The sequence below is a fragment of the Panthera uncia genome (assembly GCF_023721935.1).
Source record: "Panthera uncia isolate 11264 chromosome C1 unlocalized genomic scaffold, Puncia_PCG_1.0 HiC_scaffold_4, whole genome shotgun sequence".
Lineage (NCBI taxonomy): Eukaryota > Metazoa > Chordata > Mammalia > Carnivora > Felidae > Panthera > Panthera uncia.
Window position 1 is genome coordinate 26558921 of NW_026057585.1, and position 20946 is coordinate 26579866.

Consider the following 20946-nt stretch of genomic DNA (forward strand, 5'->3'; position numbering starts at 1 on the left):
CTTCATAAATATATGCTGAAAACTTATGGATCAATCAAAATTATGTAAAACAAGGAGCTTAGGTGTATTAGAGCAGAAGTTCTTAAACTGTTTGAGCTCAAGACCTGTTTTCACTCTTATTAATTATTGAGGACCCCAGGGGCACCTGGGTGACTCAGTCTGTTGAGCGTCCGACTCTTGATTTCAGCTCAGGTTATGATCTCATGGTTTGTGAGATCGAGCCCTGCGTTGGGCTCTGAGCTGATGGCAGGCAGGGCCTGCTTAGGATTCTCTCTCTCCATGCCTCTCTCTGTCTCTCTCTCTCTCAAAAGAAATAAATAAACTTTAAAAAAAAAGTTTAAAAACTACTTTTAAAAAATTATTGGGGACCCCAAGGAGCCTTTGTTATGTGAGCTTTTTTAACTAGTGGTTTATTGTCTTAGAAAGTAAAATACAGAAATTTTTAAATATTTACTTATTTAAAATCACAATAATTATTTTTCTGAAAAATAATCATTTTCCAAAACAAAATTTAGTGAGAGGAATGGCACTGTTTTACATTTTTGCAAATCTCTATAGTGTCATAGAATACAGCTTGATTCTCCTACCTTATTCAGCCTTCAGTCTGTTGTGTTGTTTTGGTTGAAGTCTGAAGAAAATCTGGCCTTGCACAGACACATAGTTCAAGATGGGAAGAGTATTTATTTTTACTGAGGTGTAATTGATGTAACAGTATATTAGTCTCAGGTACATAACATAATAACTTCAGTATTTGTATATGTTGCAAAATGCACACCACTGTGTCTGGTTAACATCCATCAACATACATGGTTATAAAATTTTTGTCTTGTGACGAAAACTTCCAAGATTCATTCTCCTAGCTGTTTTCAAATATGCAATAGTGTTATTAGCTATAGTCACCATGCTGTACATTGTATCTCCCCATGACTTGTTCATTTTATAATTGAATATTTGTACCTTGCCACCCCCTTCACCCATTTTACAACCCTCAGGACTATTTTAATAGTGTTTTCAGATAATTGGAGCTATTCTTCTTTGATGTTATGCTAAAACTTGAAAAGTGTAGCTCCATAAAGGCTAATTATAATGTGGAATCTGAAACCATATTCATGAACTTTTTTTTTTTCTTTATACTGTATTCCCTTAAAATCCATTAGTCTCTGTGACAAGTTGGGTCTTTTACCCGTGTGTGATTTTGTGTCATCATGCATTGAGCGTTTGAAAAATACTGGTTGCTTGAGTTATGCAGATATGCAGAATGTTAATATATTTCATTATACAATATTAAAAACTCACTTTCATTTATATCCCCACTTATCAGAAAAAAATTATTAAAGCTATTGGGAAGCTGTCAAACCTCGTGGTCGTGAATACAAGTTTCCTCGCATTCTAATTTTCAGTCGAAAGCTCAGTTTTCATCACTGGCAACAAATACTATCAATTTTTCTCCTATAAGTGACAGGCTCACTTTGTTCCTTTTTTAGAAAATACCTGCCAGATAACTAGCCACGTCTGAATAACCACAGTTTGTCAGACATTCTTTGAAGTAAAAGTGGTGTTCCAGGAAAAAGGAGCTGGTTACACACACGCTTGCTTTCCCTCGAGAGGCAGCCACTGGACTTGGGTGTGTGGGAGAAGGGCCGTGTGCCCGTGTCCTGCCTCATCACACAGAATATTAAAGAGAGACCTAGGCTCCAGGGTCCAGCTGTGATAAAGCAAGTAATTCTTACTGCTTCATCAAGGACTTTTAGGTGAAACTGCCTATTTTTTAAAGAAATATTTTAAAAAACCTTTTTAATACTAAAAAAATAAATTTAAGAAACTGGTAGCTAAGAAATGCAGTGAGTCGGTATCTTGTTTGGGACGTCTCCCTTGCTTTGTGCTAAAATCCCAGCAGTTTGACCCGTCCTTGCTTTTACCTCATTGGTGGAAATGCCAACCCAGCGAAAAAGGCAAAAAATGTCTCAGTATTGTTATGAAAATAGTTTTGGCCTCATGGACTCCCCTAAAGGGCCCCCATGCCCCCCCTCCCTGCTGCACTTTGAACTCTGCCATCCCAGAGGGTCTCCTGCTACTTAAGAGCTGTTATAAAGCTGCCGAAACACTTAGAATACAAATAATCATCTCCTGTTTATCTAAATCCATATATTCTTTAAAAGATACTGATCATTAATACAGAAGAGACATTAAATTTTTATTTAAAAATAAGGTTGGGAATCTGTCCTAGAAATAAGGGTCTTCAGTTATGGGGCCTTTTCTTTACAATTGAATGGATCGTGAAGCCTCAACAAATACCAACTCTGTTTCATATGATCGTGTCGCTCATTATATACTGTGAAGAGCTGGCCCAGAAGCAGTCGCTGTTCTGCTCTGACTGCTTTGTTTTAAAGCCGTGAAAACCTAAAGCTTGGTGAGGCCAAGGTCTGGGTTATGGCAGACATGCTCAGCTTGGATGTGAAAGTGAGTCAGGGGATACATTAAGTTGAGGCAGGCTGAAAATGAACATTCTTCTGGTCCTTAAGCTTTTATTAATTGCCACCACATTTGCCCATTCTGTGCTCCCAGTGTGGGTTAGCTGGCCGAGCTCCATCCGCCGGTTATGTCAGTGAAGATAAGGATGTGTCAGACCCTGGGAACAAGAACATGCTGTTTGGCCCTTCGAGGCAATTTCCTTTTGAGTCCCAGCTCTCTCCAGATGGCATCTAATTGTTTCTTGAATGACCTCGGTGTCCAGGCTGCAGGAACCTGGTCTGAGAGGCCATTTCACATATTTATTAGCCTGTGGATGAGAACTTAACCACATAAAGCCTCCATTCACACTCTCAAAAGAGCTTTTTGTACAGAAGCAGTGATGAAGCTGAGGGACTGTTTCCTGTGACCAGCAGTCTCCAATTGGGTTCTCATTTTCCCCAGGCCCAGGTGGGTGTGTTTTGAAGCATGTGAGTCCATCATGGCCCAGTGTCCTCCCCTCTGTCTTTGAGCTTTTGCTGGAATGAGCCCAGGCAGAATAGGGCTGCATCCTCTTATCTCCTGGTTTCACAGCATTTAATGATTGCTCCTGCAGGTGGTAGGAGTGGGGAATCATGTGTTCTGGGAGCCTCTCTCCAGTTGGGACCCCAGGCAGTTCACGGTTGAGAATGAGGTGCTTCTGAGGGCTGAAGAAGGGACCAGTCCTAATCCAGACACAGGGATGGCAAGCCTGGTTCACCCAACGAGGGTCATAACCCTCATGTGGCAAGTCCTGCCTTAGGCCTCTGTGGTTCTGAATTAGTTGAGGAAGTGCCTATCTTTTTGCAAATGGGATGAATAAGAACTATGTCTAGAAATATGCATGTGCATTTATTGTACGTCTTACTTCCAGGGTGTTTGTGGACCCAGACTGACAATCCCTGTGCCTTCTCCAACCATTCACTGGCCTCTATCCTGTTCAGGCATTGGCCCCAATCCTTCTGGGCATTGGAGTGTTGACAATGAGTATGACAATGAATAAGTCCTGAAGCAAACAAAGACATAGATCACTTTAATGAGTGCTTCAACAGCCAGGTGTTAGAGCTGGGGCCCCTCACTGAGGTAAATAAAATGATCGCAGTGCATGAAGGAAGCCGCATAGGGCCACAGAGACTGACAGTGGGGACTCTGAAGCTCTTTCTGGGCCATGTCCACCTAAGGACTGCATAAGGAGTAAATTTGGGAAGATCTGAATATATTTTGGGGATGATGCAGATTTCCCTTTCTTTGACCTACAAAGAAGACATGAGAGTTGCTCTCCCAGGTAATCAGTTGTAGCTGGTAAAGTCCACCTGGCCTTAGTAAGGGAATGTCTCAGACAACACCTCTGAATCAGGTCGTCTGTCTTTCCACAAAATATAATAGGCTTTGGAAACATCCTCCAGGAACTGAAGATGGTGCTGTTGCCTACATGAGCAGAGTTGAATGACCCATTTGTTAATGGTCTCCCCTAGCTTGGGAGGGGTGCTGGATGTGGGAGCAAAACTCACACCTACGTTCAGTGGCACAGGACATTCCAACTCCATGAATCCCTATCCCTTTTCCCAGAGGCGAATTCATGTCAGTTTCTTCTTGAAAACTCAAGGCAAGTCAGTTCTTTCATGGAACATCCTTGGAGACTGTGAAGCACCATTAATTTCCACCCATCACTGAAACATGAGGGAACAACCTATTATTAATGGGTGTGCATTATACATGTTTTCATGTAACATCAGTTTATGTTGGTTTCCTTTGAGCGTTTCTCAGATGTGGAGATCGCGTCTCACACATGTGAACCCCAGTGGAACCCACAGTGTATTCTGTGTCGACCTCAAATCTTACCTAATCTCACAATCATAAAGTAAACTCTCAAACTGATGATGTGAGCTAGGAAATTTACCACTGGGAAGGGCAGGGGTAGAGTGGCCTGGGTTGATGATTGTGCTGAAGAAGGAAGATATGTCCAGAGTCTACTTCTCAGCATGCTGGCTGCATTTGCCCAGATCAGCTTGTTTATATACTGGGAGCACATGGCTGTAGGCTGCACTAGTTTATAATCTTAAAGTTTATGGCCCAAGAGGAAAAGGGGACCTCTCCCTCCACCCTGGTTTGAAAACTCCCAGGGAAGGACTCTGATTGGTCTAACTTAGGTCACATGTCCACCTGGACTATTTAGTGTTCAGAATTCTGATTAGTTCACACATCCAAAACAAGATGTATGTCCATGCCACGGGTTAAAGTTTTTAAACATAATAACCACTATCTGCTATTTATATCATTTTCCCCCTGAATGTTCAGGATCACAAAAGTATATTGGGCGCTCTTTCTGGTTGTCTCTGTTTCCTTGGGGTACATATGTAAAATACTGACATATGAATGGTAGGTTTTGCAGAGGTATTTTCTTTTTGACCCTTTCAAACCCTATACTCATCCTTCTCTAGTTTATCTCCTATGTGCTGGATACCCATTGCCTCCCAGTCTGATTGTCAGATCCATACTGTTACAGAGAAGTCGTGGGCACTGGAGCATAGGGGATGTGGATTCCACTTACAGTTTGGCCTCAGAAAAATTCTCACATCTGCCGTCACAAGTACTCCAGCCCTGAGGCTGCTGTGGTGTCCCTCAAGATTGGTTCAGGTGGCTTCCTGCCGCTCTCCCTGGTGACTCTCCCTTCTTCCACCCTGCCCTCCCTCTCCTCTGAGTACACACTACAAGGCCAGGGATTGTATTGTCCTTTGAGTCACTGACAAAAGGAACCCATTGTCCCACCTTGGGCACCAGAAGTGTTGACCATCTGGATGTCAGCTCTGTAGGCGGCATTGTGCTTGGCACCTGACTGCTCTAGGAAGTGAAGAAACTGGCTGGTAATTAATATGAGCCTTCCCATGCAACACACTCTCTGAGTCGGCCTTCTCCTGTAGAGAAATAGGCCTAGATGATGTTTCTATATATGAAAAAGGCAGTCCCTTAGCCCTGCAGTCATCCCCTGTGCTATAGGGTTTTACTGCCTCCTGGTTCTTTACAGATTCTGCTTCAGTGTCCATCTGTACATGTTCTGCCCTTTCCCGTCAGTAATGAGTGAAGATCTCTGATGGGCTATTTCAGGTGAGACCCGCTGCCTCTGTTGCTAAGAATATCTGTCTCGGGGGGGAGGGAGGGGGCTGTTGCAGCAGCCACGATTCTGCCTTTTGGATTTGCACAAGATAAGGTACTCCAGGCAACCAGGTGCTAGTCATGCTTCCATTATCACATCCGATTGATCCAGCTATTCTGATTGAGAGTCATTTTAATTATTAACTCTAAGTACTGTTTGATCTCACATATGAAATAGAGATAATAATATGTGTCTCCCAGTGTAAGTATTAAATAAGCTTTCACCATGGTAAAAGCTCTCAGTATAAATGCTGGCTCTTGGGGGCCTTGCACGGGGGTGAAATGCTGGCTCTTGGAGGAGCCCCGGCTGAGCGGTGGGGGATGTCTGTGACTGCTGCAGTCTGCTGGGCACGCAGCCCTGGAGTCTGTGGTCGGGGAGGGTTGCTGAGAACCCAACTTGTATTCATCAGTATTCAGTGGTGACAGTGAGTGTGGTGTGCAAGCAAGGCCCTACCACCAGCTGGGGAGGGGTTCCCCTCATCTCACGGGGGTTTAAAGGTGCTCCAACAGGGGCTCCTGGGTGGCTCAGTTGGTTAAGCATCTGACTTCAGCTCAGGTCACAATCTCATAGTCTGTGAGTTAGAGCCTTGCGTCAGGCTCCGTGCTGACAGCTCAGAGCCTGGAGCCTGCTTCCGATTCTGTGTCTCCTTCTCTCTCTGCCCCTTACCCACTCATGCTCAATCTCTCTTTCTCAAAAATAAATAAACATTAAAAAAAAAATAAAAGGGGGGGCGCCTAGATGGCTCAGTCAGTTAAGCATCCAACTTCGGCTCAGGTCATGATCTCACAGTTTGTGGGTTCAAGCCCCACATCAAGCTCTGTGCTGACAGCTCAGAGCCTGGAGTCTGCTTCGGATTCTGTGTCTCCTTCTTTCTCTGCCCTGCCCCCACTCGTGCTCGCTCTCTCTCTCTCTCTCTCTCTCTCTCTCTCAAAAATAAATAAACATTAAAAAAAAATAAAAGGACAGGGGGCGCCTGGATGGCTCAGTCAGTTAAGCATCTGACTTCGGCTCAGGTCATGATCTCACGGTTCGTGAGTTGAAGCCCCGCGCTGGGTGCTGTGCTGAGCCTGCTTCAGATTCTGGGTCTCCCGCTCTCTCTCGCACCTCCCCCACTCACCCTCCGTGTCTCTCTCTCCCTCTCAAAACTAAACATAAAAAAAAGAAAGAAAAAGAAATGATTGGTATCAGAGTAGCCTGTAGTAGGGGCTGATGCGGAATGAAGGAGTCACGCACATGGAAGGTGGTCCTCTAGGGACTCCAGCCTCACATGGAAGATCTAGTCCTAGAGCAAGACCCTGGAGGGCTGGGCTAGGCAAGGGGGCGAGGCTGGAGGAGCATCCGGCAGAACATCCAGGCAGGATGTGTAGACGGACTCCCAGCTCTGCAGCTGACTTGGTGAGGGGGGCAATGGGGAACTGGAGGTGCGACCCAGGTCCTGTGGGGAGGGGTGTTCAGGATCCCCAGTCAGACTGGCTGGGATGGGGTGGGGCATCGAGGGCTCAGTAGCTGTGGATGGACCGGGAGCTCCCCCTGCGTGAGGGCCGAGTAGGCAGGTGCCGTGAACACACGTGCCACCTGCTAAAACAAACAGGTCTCCAAACGACAGCGGCTCTGGAGTAAGAAAATCATTGGAGACATCTGAGCAAGTGTGATTAAAACCATATGTGCAATTTTCATATGTGATCTTAAAGTTTGAAGGCTAAAAATATTTTAAGACTGAGAAAACTCTTAAACGCCTCCTCATTGGTCCCTGGCTTTCAAGGTTCAGGAGTTACTGTTGTACCAGCCTGTCAGTCAGTGGCTCAGGGCAGAGCCATCCACACTCCTGTGGGGGGCATGTGGTCTGACATTTGGGTGGGATCAGGAATATGCCCTGCAGTAGGAACAAATGGGAACCGAAGCTCCCATTTGCTGAGTGCCTACTATGTGTTGAGTGCCCGGCTCTTTATGGGTTGTCTCACTTGGGCCTCAAAAAAACCTGGTAAGTTGGAGGAGGAAACGGAGGCTCAGAGAAGTTAAGAAATTTCCCAAGGTCACCCAGCTTGCTAGCAGTGCAGTAAAGACTTGAACCCACCCTGGCTCTCCTTCTACCCTACCTGCCAGTGTCACTTTTGAGGCATGCAAATATGTGTCTCACAGCTCAGTGTTGGAAGATGTCATTTTGCAGAAATGCTTGTGAGATGGGAGAGCTGGGGGCAGTGGAGATGGGAGACAGTGCAGCTGGTCCTGGTCGGGGAGGCTTCACGTGTCCTGGCTTTGCAGATGCCCCTCAGAGCATTTCTCCAGCTCTGCTTGGGAGGGGCTTCTGAGGGGTATTTGTGGTCACTATTAGTTGCTTATATAGCTCACACCTACCAAAGTGGAAGGAAGGAGAAAGAGGAAAGCACACAGCACAGAAAACTTCGGAGCTACAATGCCCAGAAAAACAAATGCCCACTTTGGGCGACGTGCGTGCATCGTGAGTGTAGAATGGAAAGAAACATGGAGAGGCTGGCTCATCTTGGATGAGTGAGACTCCCAGGGGCATATGGATGGGCTTCGGGGGGCAAAGTATCCCCTGAAATTATATGTAAAACATTACAGCGTGTGCCTTTTTGCTCTGGGAGGAGGCTGGATGGTTTTCATGGACTGTGAGAAAAGACAGAGACCACCAGAATCCAAGTCTGCTCTGCGAGGTTGGAATTCTGCCCCATGCTTGCACGTTTCATTTTGCCTTAATGCTGAAGACTGAAAATTGGGCTTGTGTAACAGGATTCCTGGGGTGATATCAGAAAATAGGTGGTGGTGGTGGGATGTATGGGACGGAATTGTGCAAGAAAGCAGAGTCAGGGCTGGGCGCTCAAGTAATTTAGCTCCACGATGTCAGTTTTACAATTTTAATAGCCAGTTAGAGAAACAGAAATTTACTGGGGGTTCCGTAAGACCCGGTAGGGAGAAATGTGCTTGTGAATACTGTCCTTAGTTCCTTTGTTGATGTGGTAGGCAGATCAATGCTGCTTCCGGACAGAGGCCATTTGACAGCCATAGTCTTTCACCCCCATGAGGAATCTGAGGACTGGCAGACCGAGATGTGCACGGTAGACCCTCTTAAACGCACCCTCTGTATTCGCAGGCGCAAGCAAACATCTTGTCCACAGCAACACACAGAGTGGCCCTGAGAGCCACCCTCCTCCCACCGGGTGCAGTGTGCATTTTGAGCAAGAGATGAATCTCGTTTGCATATAGGAAAATGTGTCCAGTGGTCTTTGGCAGCTTGTGTAGCTGCTGAGTCTGGCCTGAGGGGAAGGAGACTTCTTCCCTGATGGCTTCTCCTCATCCTCAGTGGTTTCCCAACAAATTCCCCTCGAGCCCTGCGTCCTATCACTTACGTGAGGGTGGGCACTCAGAGACGCACCAGCTTCTCCACCACCAGCTCGCCTCCTGCTTTGTCGTGCTCAGAATACCGCAGTCAGGCCAGGTGTCTGGGAAGCTTTGGGAGACAGGGTTGCAGAGAAACGCACCTTTTCTGGTGCTGGGTGGCTCAGTCGGTTGAGCGTCCGACTTCGGCTCAGGTGGTGATCTCACGATTTGTGAGTTCAAGCCCCATGTCCAGCTCTGTGCTGACAGCTCAGAATCTGGAGCCTGCTTTGGATTCTGTGTCTCCTTCTCTCTCTGCCTCTCCCCCACTCGTGCTCGCTCGCTCACTCTCTCTCAAAAGTAAACAAACATGAAAAAAAATTAAATGCACCTTTTTTGGCTCTGGGCTTCCCAGGATGCTCTTCAAGGGGCAGAACCTGCAGAAGGCAGTCTTGGATACTTAGGATTGGGCCCATCCGGGTTCATCTTCTCCGTTTCGTGGGGCACCAGGGAAAAGGGAATGGTAGCATCAGTCTTACTCCCTAGCTCATTAAAGCTGTTTTTGTTCACCAAGAGTCTGAATGCCGGGGTTTAGTGGAGGCAAAAAGTCAGGAGAGAGGTCTTGCTGGGGAGGTGGAGTCTCAGGAGTTGCTACGAGAGGCTGAGCTGTTGTGACCTCCACAACTGGTGTTCACCCCTTGACTGATGCTCTGAGCGTGTCCCTGTGGGCAGGAACGAGCCCAGGCCTTGCAGCCTTGGACCAGTACCCTCAGGTGACAGCGTGCTGCCCACCGTGGGCAGTGTCACTGTCCACAGGGCTACTTGACAATGACGAGCACCTCAGTGCGCTTAAGGCGTGATGCCCTGATTCTGGGCTGGCTTTGGGGAGGGGAACGGTGGCGTACTGGCAACGTGGTCTTCCTAGTTGCCCTGAAACAGGTAAAAGCAGATACCTGGAAGGCACATCTCTCTCCCTACACAACTCTCCCCACCCATGCCAAGTCAAAGAGAGGGTCTGCCTCACTGGGACCCTGATCTTCTAGTGAAGACGGTAGCACTCTGGGAGAGGGACTCTTGCAGGCTCTCAGCCTCCCTCAGTGCAAGGGCTGCTGCCGACAGGAAGCCCCGTCTGTGGAATATGGCTGGCAGGCAACTCCTGTTTCCATGGTTACTATATAGGGCAGGTTAGTATTAGGGCTGCCCAAAGAAAACAATGGCATTGAGGACAACACTTGAGCGGGGGCCTTCCTCTGGCCCTTCTAACCCTCTTCCCAGATTGGGTGAACAACATTTGACCTGAAGGCATGGGGTAGACCCCCTCGAGGGTCTACCTGGCTGCCCTGGCTTTTTTCACAGGTGTGTTCCTTGGTGCAGAGGAGCAAGTCTTCCCAGAGGCCAGAGGGGGCGCAAGAGAGCACAGTTTCCCAGGAGCTCTGTGAGACACCCAGCACCACTCCCTCTCTGCCTCTCCCCCTCCTCATTGAGTCCCTGGGGTCTCACTAGAGATGCTGACCCTGGTCCTGAGAAAGGCGTAATGTGTTGAAAAGCCTGAATCCAAATTTGGTCCTAACTCACGTGCACCAAATCATCAGAGAGTGACCCCAGCCCCGGGTCACTGCCTTTTCATGGGGCCGTGTGAGTAACAGGTTTAATTATAAGACATTAAAAAATCTCTTATTCATATTTCTACATGACTGCATACCAGGTTCTGCATTCACAGGCTGGAGTCCCTGGTCCTTTGTTCTCTGCTGAGTGACATACTGTCCTGGTCTTCTGTTTCTTTGTAACTAGAATAGAATAATCACTGTGGGGAGAACATGGGAGAATTGATCAGTGTGGATGCAGATATTTAGAAGCATAACAAGTCAGTGAAGGGCACTTTGCAAATTCACGCAATTAACATCTTTAGATGCAACAACCACACATTATTTTAGTCTCCCTCCTTGGCCATTTCAGGAGAAATTTATTAAAACCTTTGAGTGCTGTTTCAGAAATTATTTTTGGTATGGAACAAAAAAAAAATGTAAATGCTTAGGAAACACTTACCTAGTAAGACTAGCTCATTCTTTAATCCTGACAGAATCAATTCTTTCGACATTTGGGGGCGTTTCTTAGAGTAAACAGGGTAAGTGACAAGAGCTGTGAGTCTCCAGTGACCTGAGGATCTTTTGTTTTGCTTTTACCCTGGCCCTGGAGCATCTGATGACATAATTCTTGGTAATTTTACATGGCTGAATTATTTGCATATTTCTTTCAGGAATGCATTTCATTCAGACTTTCTGAGGGTCCGGGAGGAGTTTAGAGGCTTTGGCTGACGAATCTCTCTGAATTTCTGTGACGGATTTAAAAAGCTGTTGCCCTTCCTTTTCCCAGGCTGGAGATGGTGTTTTTTGTTTGTTTGTTTGTTTTGTAGCCTCTTGGGGAGTTTCTTAGCCTGGTGGTGCTTCTTATTTCCTGCCAAGGGGGATGAGCAGGTGAAGACTGGGCCCCTTACCTGGTGGCTGTTGGCCTGATTGATGGGCCATCTACACAGGCCATGGGCTCTGGCTGCTCAGGTGGACTTACCTTTGAACCCCGGCTAATAGAAATGAGGGCAAACAGAGTAAATGCTTGCTCATGGATACAGTACTCGGGTTGTGGAGGACAGTACTGAGCCACCAGCCGGCCCATCTCCAGGGGCCCCTCCAGCTCAGAATCCCCGTGAACTCTGTCACCCTTCCTGCTTGCTACTGGCTTCTTGGGAGCACTTCCATGGACCCAGGAGCTCCCATGACTGCACATCTCACCTCCAGAGTCACAGAGGAGGACTGAGGGAGCATAAAGGAAGTCAGCCTCCCCTTTCCCCACCATCCCTGTGGTGCCGACTTATTGTCACTCCATCCCCACACCCTCTGTATTTATGAGGCTGCCCCTCTGCCCCTTCAGGCCGCATCCAAGCACAGAAGCCGCTCACCAGGCATTGAACAAACACGTCTCTATTTTTACAGGCCAACTTGACCTAGTCCAAAGGCCAAGGCCTCCCGAGGATTTGCCACTAATCCTGTTGGATATTTCTCATACCTCCCTCATGCCTCATCTGGTGTCGTTCCTTTCTGCACTGAATAGGTTCTGTTTCTTCCTCATTGCAAGTTTCTGCCTGTGTGAAGTTTCAGAAAGCTTCAGGACACATTCCAGTCTTGAGTGGCCAAAGCCACAGAAAGGTAATGTTTGGAACAGTAGGAGAGGAGCTACAGGCAGAAACCTGGGTTTAACTTGAAAAACAAAAACAAAAAACAAACAAAAAACATTGTCGAGCATCCACTGTAACTGGAATGCTAGAAGGGAGGTGATTACTTTCCCCCGAAGGTCATAGGAGGCTCTCCCTGGGGGCAAAGGCCTCAGCACAGGAGGATGGCTTGGCTACGTGTACTGCATGGGCCTCACGGTCCAAGTCCTGGATCTGGGTTAGGCAGAGAGGACAATTCAAACAGAGTTTTCCAAGTGAAGGAGGGAAATGAGACAAATAGTGGGGAGGATCAGAAGGAGGTACATAGCCTGTCCCCCATCCTCTCAACAGACCACTCGGCCAGGTGGGAGGGCATGGGACGCTTGGGGTGTTTGCTAACAGACTTGCTAATTAAACACCGGAAGACAGTATTGCTTTGCCCACAGTGATGGCTATGCCAACGTTATCAGCTGCAAGCTACCTGCCAGGAGCATTCTAATTAAAAATAAATAGTACTGCAGGTGGGGTGGGACAGTGGGGCCAGGGACCCTGCCCACATTTCTTAGGACTTGTAGGATTGGTCCTAAAGGAAAGTCACACCCCAGTCACCTTTAGGTCCTTTTCTCAAAGGAGCCTCTGTCTAATCACAAGGTGGTGTGATGCATGCTTCCTTAACCCTTAGCTGGTAGGGTAACAGGCAAACAGATAAAGCCTCTAGGAGCAGACTGCCTGCTGCCCTAGAGCCCTGGAAAGGACAGGCTGCCTGGAGGGGGATAATGATTTCTGCTGGGTCTCTAAACTGAGGGGACAGCTAAAGCCCAAAGCCTCTTCTAAGAGAGGTTAGAATTTCATCAGAAAGCAAGTCTGGTCACATGAGAATTTCTGGCACTGTGTGCATGGCAGGCTGGACACCAGCCTGCCAGAATTGAGCGAGTGGATCGTATTGGCTTCAGCGGAGGGGAAGAGTCCCAGCCTGGCCTGGGAGAAGGAGTGGCTCACTCCCCCGACCGGACCGGCCACGGGATTGCGGGCAGCAGCAGCCAAGCTGCTGCCGCCGTGGGGCCAGGGCTCCGACGCCCAAGCCCCATTTCTTTTAACCCTAACGAAAGTGTGTGGTCCAGGGACTGGACACTGAAAGATGCCTAAGGAATGCAATGCTTTCCACGCCCTCTCGGCAGCCCTGTGCTGCTTCTATCACCGCAAGTCTTTCCTTGGAGCCAAGGTAGGTGCAGTTTTGAGATAAGGTGCATTGGAGATTCTTTTAGGGGCCTTGAAAGCGTTAGTCTTCTAAAAGGCACCAGAAAAAGTTTACAGCCTGCTGGCTGTAAAAACAGAGGTGCTTTCTTTGGTCGGTAGACCCTGCTAAGCCCCTAGTGAACCGCCTCCCCTAGAAGCAGAATCCAGCTGCACAGAAGGAGGTTCTAGTCTGTGTTTTAGGATGAAGCTGTGTTTTTCAAGACACTTTCAGTCTCTTTGGGCTGACATTCTATACCAAAGTAACTCAGTAAGATGGAGCTATTTTTCTTCTTTCTCTCTTTGTGTCTCTCTTCCCTTGTTGGCAGTGAGTGTGAGGTGGCTGAGCCCCTCTCTCTCTGCTGAACCTGCTAGTCCATTATGTCAATAACGTATATAACATGCAGAAACCACCAGACGACTCCTTGCAAGTCTCAGCCGGGTTCCAAAGCATTTCGGCATTTGGAACTGCCTTTTCTTTACTACTCCCATTTTGAACCTTGGTTACGAGACACAAGTGCCAAAGGTTTTGCGTAATATGTCAGTGCACTATTTTGACGAAAATATTCAAAGAACCTCATTTGACTAATTCAAGACAAGACTTGTGTTCCGTGTTGCCTGCCTGTGACAACACTAGGAATGAAGATTATTACAGGTTCTCATTGATTCGTGGGTTTGTGCGCCGTGGAAGAAATCCTGTCGGTCCTAGCTTGACTGCAGACCTCATTTATTCTTGGGAAGTAGGAATCCGAAGCTCTCGTGACATTCTTCCCACCCAGATGTTGGAGCTCCGTCTCCTGAGGGACTGACTTATTTAGTGCAGGGTTATGATGTTCCGCTTCCTTCTTTTTAATAATGCTTGAAAGAGAAGATTTCTCAGGCAAACCTAACAGGAAAACCTATTAAAGGGAGAAAGAGCCCTTTGTAGAAATAATATACCCTGCGGGAGAGGAGGGTAGGCTTCTTCTGATTTTACTGCCCTGTTGGAGTGTTCCGAGTAGCTTTCTAACCATCTAGCAAAGTTTGTTTTTGTCTTTGTCAAGGAATTCGGGGGCGGGGGTGAGTAATTAATCATCGGTTAAAAGTGTTTCCTCCCTGATTTAAGAGCCCTTTTCTATCCTGGAGTCCAGTGGGGTGATATGAGGACCATGTGGTTTCTGGCCTAAATATGGATCGTTCTAGCGTCGGGTGGATGAAGTCATGCCATTAACAGTATTTTAAAGCTGTCAAAGATAGACCAGGAGGTCCCAAAGGGACCATACACTTCAGGGATTGGCAGTAGGTTTTCACTCTAATAGAAGTCCTTCCAGAAGCCAACTTCTGCTAATTCAGAAAAGTGCCGCTCAGGGTTCATATGTGAGGAAATAGCCCATAAATATCTGGGCCCAAGCGATGAGATTCTGCTTGGATGCCCCAGTTCCTTTGCAGTTATGTCCTCGGAGGCCTGCACAGAGAGGCCACAGTATTACATGGGGTGAGCCTGATTTAGCCATTCTTCAGCTCTCCCTCCCTGGCCTCCCTGTGACTGCCACTCCTGGTGGTTGACTGATGGTAGAAACATCTCCTTTCTACCCAAGGCTTCCCACCTGGCTCCCAGTTTGGTGCATCTTTGTGGAAGGGACCTGATGTGCTCACTCACCAGAAACTGACACTTTCAGACCCAACTTAGGGCTCCCCACTGAACCTCGAAGTGTGCTTCCCGTCCTGTTTTGCTTGGGCCGTCACCTCCTGTGCTTTCCGCCAGAGTTGCCCCGGTGATAATGCCGCATCGCTTTATTTTATTGACTCCTACTTTAATTAGGGTTTTCGGGTCTTGCCACTCATAATTAGTTTCTGTTGCAATTAGGGTTGCAAAATTACATTGGGATTGATTGCCTGATAGCAAAGCGGAAATAAAGCTCCAGTTCTTGACCGTGTATGCTGCTTCCCTTGGCATGAATTTCTCATACCAAAAATAACACTCTGGTAGCCATGGTAACTTTCCATTTGGTCTAATCCATATCATCTCTGGAGAAACTAGAATGTTATTAATAGTGTTTGTTGTATGGGAAGAAAACTAAAAATATAAAAGCTCCTTCATTACATAGGAGACCAATCACGCTGGTGCTTTGAGGGAATAAAATCTTACTTGCAGAGATTTGATGGAATTTAGAATGTATTTAGGGGCCTCGTGTGGACTTGCATACCAAGGCCCTGGAAAAGAGTGAAACAGGGGGCCAAGAATGGAGAGGAGAATCAAGGATATGCAATCCTTGCTGGCCCCAGTGGAGTTGAGGCCAGAGACGAGATGTTCCAGCCATGTTGAGGGTCACAACCTTAACATCCCTGAAGGGGTTCACAGAAGGCAGCCAATTCACAAAAGACCAGTGGGTCTTGGGTGAGAAAAGGAAAGGCTATTTTGCTTATGCCCTGTGAAAAAGAGTTTGGAGTGAAGATATTATCGATCCATAACATTACTGAGGCACGTTCAAGTCCAAAAGTCCCTGAACATTGAATGTAATAGCCCATCCATGCGTAAGCACTCTACCGGGAGGGTGGGGTGGAAAGTGACCATTGAGGGAGAGCCCCTGCTTTGAAGGACTTACCACAGGAGCATTAGGTCATAGTGTCATCTCATTATGTTTCCAAAAGACTTTCCAGGGTCTGAGTTCCTTCACAAGGAACACAAGTGAGTTGTCTTCCTGGAGTCTCAAAACGAGTGCTTTGAGTTGGCAGGGTGATAGTTTACCCCTTCCCCCAGAGGAGAAACTGCTTACCCAGAATCATTCAATGGAGCACCAAGGATAGAAACCAGGTTGTCTGGCTTCAAGCCCTTCAATGTCCCTTCTATGATACCACATTAAGACCATTGAAACCTAAAACAAGAAGACAGTGTGCACATAATACTTCAGTTTACAACGCAGTTGGGGAAGAATAGTGTGAACCCCAGTTTTCAGGAGAGGCTTCGGGGGGTGGGGCATGCAGAGGTAATTTTCAGAGAATAGGTAATCCTCCTACAGACGGGGTGGGACCACCTTTAGGTCTCTCATGAACCACAGAAAGAATTTGGTGAGAAGCACAATCGATCCCATTTCTGGAACTGGCAATAAGAACAAACCGCCACTCTGGTCCCTGTGTCTCTGATTTTTCTTGTGTGGAGGCCGGGGGAAAGGAGCTGAAATTTGCCTCCTTACCAATGGCCACTCCTGAGGGAAGGTCTGTGTGATTTTCACTCCAGGGGAACCTAAGAGGTGGGAGTTCCCTTGCAAGTGCAGAATAGCTGTGTTTCTGAAGGAGCCTAAACAGAGAGGTTGGAGCATAGAGACGGTACATAAATGAGTTGTTTAGTCTCGGCTAACCAGTCACTGAGTCCGGTGGCATTGGTCTTGGCAATGAGAAGTCATGGTTAGAAGGCGGTAGAATTTAAGCATATACTTTCCCACGCATAGATGTGATCGTCTTTGCAGCCATCAAGTGCTCTATAGCGGGAAGAGCTTGAATCGAGCTGTTGCTACTCTTAGGTTTTGTTTTTGCTTTCGGTCATTTCCCATGCCCCTAGAAAAAGTATTGGGAGCTCTCTGAATGCACATTTACAGCCTGAGGTGTCCCATCTGCCCATCCCTAGACGGTTGGATTCCTGGAACTTGTTTGCATTAGAAACTGCTTTCCTATGTCAGAGTGAATGTGGTAGAGCCAAGGTCCTGCTTGCCTTCCCTGTGGCCAGTCCCGTGGTGTGTTTGCTCTCGTGACAGCTTGGGCACTAGTCTTCCATCCTGGTGTTGATGATGGCCTGGGTTGCCTTAGTCAGTGGGGCTGATGCACCATCAGCACGAGCTGTGCAAAGTGGAAAAAGGCACTCGGGAAGTGTCTTTCCAAGTGACTCAGCCCCTCCTCAGGGCAGCTGCTAGTTGCTCACTTATCTCTCCTGCCCTCCAAAATAAGCCTAGCACAGCTTTTTTTTAAAGAGACCTAAATGCATTCCATTGGCATCTGGGAGCTTGCGGGATCTGGTTTCAGCATCAGGGGAAGGGAGGATATGGCTGACAGCGGCTGGGTCCCGGCACCCCCTCTCCGCAGACCCCGGAGCTTGGATCCTGGCCGAGGCCTTGTTTTTGTTGGAGAAACGTGGGTGGGAAGCAGAAATGAGACTGGGACCCTGGGAAAATTCTGTTAGTGGGTTCAGCACCTCCAGGACGACAGAGAAGCGGGCCTGTGCCAAACACTGGGGAGAGCGCTGGAGAGTCTGCATGCTGGGGCCACAGAGGCCTTCCTGCTACACCATGTGAGGGGTCTGGGGTATGTGGAAGGCCCAGGGCTCTGTAGCTGTGTTTGAAGATGTTAGAGACCACTCTGGGGCCTTTTAGCTGATGCATATTTTGGATGTCTCCAGGCCAGCAGAGGAAACTCGGTCTGTCCTGGCAGGGGAGGGGAGGGGAGGAGCGCCTCGTGGGTTTGGACTGCGGCATCTCTGTCCTCGTCTGGATTTCCAGTGCGTGTCCACAGCCCCAGGGGCTACTGTTGGAATCTGGCTCTGGCCATGAGAATGTCATGGCTTATTTTTCTGGCTTATGAAAGAACTATGATCAGTCTTTTAGTTTGTATAGAGAACGACTCTCCCCAGTGTCCACTCTGAAACACGTGTGCTTTTACAAAAGCAGTTACGCACAGACAACCAACAAGCTAGAATCCTAGTTTCTTAATAAGATGGAATTTGAGAGACCCGTGAGCCAGCCTCCTACCTACATCCCCGCCCCCCACGCCCTGCCTGTATACGAGGGCCTGCTGGGTGCTGGGGGGCCATCCAAGCTCCTGCCCTGAAGGAGCTCCCATGTCTGGTGGGGAGATGAAAGTGCAAGCGGCTCTCTCTCCAACGTGCATGGGAGGTGCAGGGCAGGCGTGACACCCGGTGTGTTGTGAGACCCTGGGCAGAGGTGTTAATGCAGCCCCGGGTCAGAGAACTTCCAGGAGGAGGTAACACTGAATGGCTCCTAAAGCAGCAGTGGGCAGAAGGGCACAGGCAGGAGAGCGGGCATCACACCCTGGAGGGACGCCTGGCCAAAGCTGAGAGCAGAGGAAAGAGAGGTGGTGGGTGAGCGGATTGTGCAGGGCAGTGGGAGCCAGTGAACAGTGTGGGTGGGGAGCGGGGGGAGGTCTGGGCTCCGTCCTTCTGCAGGCAGCATGAGCTTGAGGAGCGCCTCCCCCAGCTCAGGCCCACGTCCTCGAAGCCTCCCATCGGCTCAGCTTGTCCCTGCTCAGCCCCCTGGGGTCTGCCTCCCTCCACCTTCTCTTTTGGCCCTTTTTGCACACTCGCGAGATCTTGTTTCTTCACAGCAGCAGTTAAGACCATCGGGCACAATATTTTTCCGTCCCCACTACTACCCCCACAAGCCACAACTATATCCAGCTCCAGATCCTCACTTCCTCCGAGGATGAAGTGTCCTGACCAAGGCTGGCCCTGCCACCTGTGCCCATGACCACCTCCTCTGCATAGACTTCTCTCCATTGGCCTCTCCTCAGAGACCTTCAGTCTGTCCCTCTCCACCAACACTTTCTTCTGAGTTTGTACGCATGCTCCAGTCTTTCCCATTCTAAAAATACTGCTTATTTCCATGTCTTCATTTCTTGGTCCCTGTCTTCCTCCACCCAAAAACTGATTAACACGGTCTCTGTTTTTCTCACTTCCCGGTGGCCACTCTGCCTCCTTCACCCCACCGGCAGCCTTGCCAAGTCTGGTGGATGCTGTCCAATTCTGATTTTATTGGGACTCTGCTGCACTTGGCATTATTGGCTCTTCCTTCCTGAAAGTCTTGACCACCAGGACACCGCACTCTACTTGTTCTCCTGGATCTTTCCCAGGATCCCTTCCTGAGCTCCCACCCTATTGCTAGAGACTGAATCTTTGTGTCCCCCCCCACCCCCAAATTCATGCTGAAATCCTAACCTCGGGTGTGCTATATTAGGAGGTGGTAGGTGGAGCCCTTATGAATGGGATTAGTGCTCTTACGAAAGAGCGCTCTCCTGCTCCTCTGCTGTGTGAGGACACAGTGAGAGGAGAGCTATCTAGAACTCGGAAGCAGTCCAGGCACTGAACCTGCCAGCACCTTGCTCCGGGACTTGCGTCCAGAACTGGGAGAAGTACGTGTTTGCGGTTTCAACTACCCAGTATATGGTATTTATCTTACAGAAGCCCCAAAGGATTAAGACATTATCTTCAGTTTCTCTTTCTAGCCTGCCTCTTAAAAACCCTTCTGATATGCCCTCGACCCCCCCATCTCTTAGGTGGCAGTTGAGATAGGCTACCCCACATTCTGAGGATTCCCCAGTGCGTGCCCAGTCCAGCCCTTCTCTCACAGCCCCTGGATCCCGCGGCCTGGTGAGCCACTCCATCCAGACAGGGCAGGGGCATCTTAGGCTGTGCGTCCTCTTCCACAAACCTGCCCCCTCTGTGCTTCTGTGTTGGGAGTTGGTGGCTCAGCATCTTCCAGGAGCTCCGGTGTCTCTTCTCCCATTCATCTTCCACGTCTCAAGATGTCTTAAGATTTTACTCCTCAACATTGCTCTCATCTGCCTCTTGCTCCCTGACTCTGCCACCAGCACTGTGCTTCCTAACTGGTCTTCCTGCCCTACTTCTTCATAGGACGTGATTTCACCTTTATGTTTGACCTTTCTAGACATGGGGTGTGTACTGTGCCCTTAAGGCGCTACATTCCCACATGTGAACAACTCTAATTGCTAGAAGGTCTCTCTTTGCTTTGAGTCAAAATCTGTGTACCTGCAGTGTCTACCTTATTCTGCAGTTAAACGGGCATGACAGCCCTTCAGGTGCATTTTTTCCTCCCATTATTGTAGGCATGTCTGTTTTGAGACCAAATTGGTTGGTATGAGTGAACACCTAGAAATAAAACAGTATGTGGGGGAGGGTAGAGGGGTGATGCTGGATGAGTTTCCTTAGGGAGTTGAACCAAGTCTGTTTGACCATCATCTAGGGATGGCAGTAGCCCAAGCCTTCAGCTATTTCCACACAGCCCTCATGTTTCCTTTAAGTCTGCTCTGTACGGACTAAACATTTCCAGTGCTATATATACTTTGGGAGACTTGGATTCTAACTAATATTCTCTAAGTCTGAGCAAATCATGAACATTCAGGGCCTTGGTGATGTTGACTCTTGTGAGATCTAACTCTTCTTCCTGCCTACATAACTCCAGGAGCATCGTACAGATTCATGTCCGATGAATCTGAGTTGCATCGTTTTTAGGTGTCTTGTTCCTCTCAAGTTCAGCTGCTGTTTTCCTGTTTCTGCCATGACATCTGGCATGGTGATTGTGTTTCTCAAAAGCTTGTTAAACGAGATATGTGGCTGTCGAGTGCTTTGAGCTCCTGTTGGAAAAATACACCTTTAAAGTGATGTGTGTCGGGGCCCCTGGGTGGCTCAGTCAGTTAAGCGTCTGACTTTGGTTCAGGCCATGATCTCAGTGGTTCGTGACTTCAAGCCCCGCGTCAGGCTCTGTGCTGATAGCTGGGTGCCTGGAGCCTGCTGTGGATTCTGTGTCTC

General features: G+C 48.3%; 1 protein-coding gene across 2 annotated transcripts in view; it reads left to right on the forward strand.

Annotated features, from left to right (window-relative positions):
• The window catches only part of BCAR3 (BCAR3 adaptor protein, NSP family member), a 114398-nt gene that overhangs the window by 46652 nt on the left and 46800 nt on the right, over positions 1–20946 (forward strand). Inside the window, exon 1 of one of the 2 annotated variants that reach the window (XM_049616792.1) lies at positions 12954–13404. The exons of the other annotated variant lie outside the window; for it this stretch is intronic. Coding sequence (XP_049472749.1) covers positions 13321–13404 — 84 coding nt within the window. The 5' untranslated portion in view covers positions 12954–13320. Of the gene's footprint in view, positions 1–12953; positions 13405–20946 lie in introns of those variants that run through there. 2 annotated transcript variants of the gene reach the window in all.